The sequence below is a fragment of the Penaeus chinensis genome, chromosome 5, assembly GCF_019202785.1.
Source record: "Penaeus chinensis breed Huanghai No. 1 chromosome 5, ASM1920278v2, whole genome shotgun sequence".
In the NCBI taxonomy this organism is placed as follows: Eukaryota; Metazoa; Arthropoda; class Malacostraca; order Decapoda; family Penaeidae; genus Penaeus; species Penaeus chinensis.
Genome location: NC_061823.1, coordinates 6,362,457 through 6,366,162, shown reverse-complemented (window position 1 = coordinate 6,366,162; position 3,706 = coordinate 6,362,457). Strand labels below are relative to the sequence as shown.

Below are 3,706 nucleotides of genomic sequence, written 5' to 3'. Positions count from 1 at the left end.
ACACTTTGCACGCACCTCATTCGCTTTTTTTATTTCTTCTTCTGAGATATCACCTAGAGACATTTTCTTTTTCTCTGTTCGCTCAAAAGCACCAGATAGTCTCTCGGAACACCACACTATCACCTAACACACAAATGTACAATATAAAAAAATGTTTATAAATACTTGCAACAATAACAATGAAAATGAGAAAGGGAAAACTTAGACTTTTATGGTATATTGCTGAAGGATTTTCTTCTTGAAGGCTGGCGGCCTCTTGTATTTTTCAAAGGGCAGGCAAGAAGGTTTTGAAAATCCTTTAGAGTCTTATGTAATGGCACTTACTCGATCAGTCACATGTAATATTCTTTTTCCCATTTTTGTTTCTTCATCTTTGATTTATTTATATGTTTATAGTCGATAGGAATTTTAGTGTGTTGTAATAAGATTAAATTTCGCGTTTTTCCCCTCGAACTGGTTATAAGGTTGTGATAACGTAATTTCTTTCCTAATAAAATATTTCAGTTGTAACATGTCTATTTTGACCTAGTTCTGTATTTATTTTTCTGCTTGACGATATATATATAATTTTTTTTTTTTGTAATTTCACGTCTGTTTTTTGACCCTGTGCGTATGATACGATTATTCCAAAAAAGTCCTTATTGCTTTGCGCCAGCGTTTTCTTTCCCTCGTTTTCCTTTGCCTCCATTCATTACATCTTTATCCCTCGCCATTTCCATCAGTAATTCCTCACACATGTCCACGGAAGTCACACACATCTCTCCCCATTCATCTACACATTTTCGATCCGGATTTTGATGACGTCATCGGCGTGGGCGAGCAGTTTCTTCTTCTCCGAGATGTTGAGGTCGTCATCGAAGTCGTCGAAACCGTCGTCATTTTCGTCTACGCTGAAATCCGGAGGCTGCGGATGACAAAGAAAACGGTGCTGATGGTGGCAGAGTGGTTGAGGAGAGAGAGAGAGAGAGAGAGAGAGAGAGAGAGAGAGAGAGAGAGAGAGAGAGAGAGAGAGAGAGAGAGAGAGAGAGAGAGAGAGAGAGAGAGAGAGACAGATAGATAGATTGAGAGAAAGAGAGAGATAGAGAGAGAGAGAGAAAGAGAGAGAGAGAGAGAGAGAGAGAGAGAGAGAGCGAGAGAGAGAGAAAGAGATAAAAGAAAACAAAACCATATCTAAACTTCTCCCAATGTACCGAAAACCTGATATCACACACAAAAGATCACGCAAAACACCCCACCAAGAACCCCAAATTACTGCTACAAAAACCCAGACCAGAGACCCAGCGACTGACCTTCGTCTTAACAACCTTGATGTCATCGGGGGGCGCGGTGAGGGTGAAGCAGAGCCACAGGATCACGAGCGCGGACGTGAAGATGGTGACGGCGATGAACCAGCGAGGCAGACCGGACTTCCTCGAAATGCACTCCAACAAGTCGAGCTGCTGCTGCTGCTGCTGTTGTTGCTGCTGTTGCTGCTGGAGTTGGTGCTGCTGCTGTTGGTGCTGTTCCTCCTGGTTCTGCTGGCGGGACTGCAAAACAGCTTCTAGGGACTGCTTCAGCTGCTGATGTAATTGCTGCTGCGCCTTCTGCTGGTGGTGGCGACGCGGCTCTTGGTCTGGCATGAACACGAGCCGGAAGGCAGAGGTGCGGGTGTAGTCCACGTTGTCTCTGCAGATTAGCAAATACATGAATGAAGATTAAGTAGGACTATAGCAATAAACAGATACGTGAGAAATTATTTTTAAAAATTGACTGACTACATCAATAAGCTAATATTATAGTAAATGAAGAAATATATATATGTATATATATATAAATATATATATATAAATATATATATATATATATATACATATATATATATATATATATATATATATATATATATATATATATATATATATATATATATATATATATATATAATATTTACAGCGTACAGAAAATATGTTCCGCATCGATTTATGAAACTTATATGTGTATGCATACGAAAATGATTAATAAAACATATCGCAGTTAAAAAAAAGAAGAGGACCCGGTTAAAACACGCACAAAAAGGCGACACAAGATCAATGAAATATGCGTTCACTAAGAATTTCAGGAATGCAGTTATGGGGGAAATGACGGAGAGTTGACGTACATTTTTAAGGGCAACATATTATACATAAATGAAAGCACGAGATCATCTCCCTCTTATCAAAACATGTTGCAGAACATGGATGTTATAGAAAGAAGTCCACACTGTTCACCATTATGCTGAAGTAAGTCAGAAAGCTGATTCAGTATCCACCTAAAGTGTTCAAAAGAAAACTATATCAAAACAAATAAAACAAGCGTCGAGTATATATATGCACACACACACACACATACACACAAACACACACACACACACACACACACACACACACACACACACACACACACACACACACACACACACACACACACACACACACACACACGTGCACATACAATGTAAAAAAAATCCCCAGATACTCACTGTAAACTGATAACAACTGGTCCTGAGACCTTGGATATGTAAGTGAAGTCCTTTTCAGGCTCCTTGCTTGCTTGCACTGTGGATGAAGTCAGGGTCAGTCAGGAGATGGCAAGATGAGGTTAGTCTGACAGACTTTAATAACCAATCTATATTCTACTGTTATTATTAATGCTATTACTAATGCTAATGATGATGCTACTGCTGCTACTACTACAACCCCTTTTATGACTATTAGCTTAAATATTACTACTACAGCTACTGCTACTACTACTACTACTATTACTACTACTACTACTACTACTTTTACTACTACAATTACTATAATTACTACTACCATACTTCTAGTGCTATTGTTGCCACTATTGTAACAAACCGATACTGGCTTTACCGCTATGACAGTTACCACTAGTAATATTGCTCATGTACTAGTGAGCATATGGCCCCCACTACTACTACTATCGCTACCACCGTTCCTTTTATCTTACGTACAAAACTAATTGCAGCTATCTTAGGATGACTAAGGATAAAAGTAAACGTTCAGCCTCAAACAAAAGCGAATCTGTGACCGTTCGAGTCATCAATCTAACCACGGTTTTAATCAATCTAATTCAGGTTAAAGTTAATCAGCTTAAGTAATGTGTGATCCTAATGCGCTAATTCATTTTTCTTCTCTTGTTACGGATGTGTGTATTTTGTTAACTCTGGCACTGGTTTCCTAATTGTTTTCTTTCTCGACAGCTATATCCCTTTGTATAGCGTGACAATCATGTAAACACGTATGTATGCGTTGTCTGCATCTACGGATATGTAAAAGTAAGCTCTATGCCCTCCTTCACACTAGTCCTCTGCTTCACCTTCACCCTCTTCTGCCATGCGCCTCAGCCAACTCACCTTCGACCTTCTCCTGCTGCTGCCACTCCTGCTGCCCTCGGGAGGTCCACGCCCAAGTGAAGCGCATGAGCCTGCCCACGTGGCCTGCCAGGTTGATGACCATCCTCTGGAACATTGCGAGGGGGTTCTTGGAGGGGGCGTCCTGCGAAGCCGTCCTGGAGGGCTTCAGCGCCGCCGTGGTCGCCTGCAGGTGGCAGCCCACCACGCAGGCCTCTTGCTCGTTCATCACGTTGTAGGCCGTCACGCAGGCTATGGAGAGGGAGGGGAGGGAGGGGAGGGAGGATTTTGTAAGATGATTATCTCTCTTGCATCTGAATG

At 41.1% G+C, this 3,706-nt stretch overlaps 1 protein-coding gene across 1 annotated transcript in view; it reads right to left on the bottom strand.

Moving 5' to 3' along the window:
- Positions 1-337: 337 nt before the first annotated feature.
- Positions 338-3,706, bottom strand: part of LOC125025819 (glutamic acid-rich protein-like) — an 11,900-nt gene continuing 8,531 nt past the window's right edge. The window contains exons 4-7 of the mRNA XM_047614077.1: positions 3,389-3,637; positions 2,498-2,573; positions 1,290-1,665; positions 338-904 (exon numbers count right to left, since the gene is read on the bottom strand). Coding sequence (XP_047470033.1) covers positions 773-904; positions 1,290-1,665; positions 2,498-2,573; positions 3,389-3,637 — 833 coding nt within the window. The 3' untranslated portion in view covers positions 338-772. The remainder of the gene's footprint in view (positions 905-1,289; positions 1,666-2,497; positions 2,574-3,388; positions 3,638-3,706) is intronic.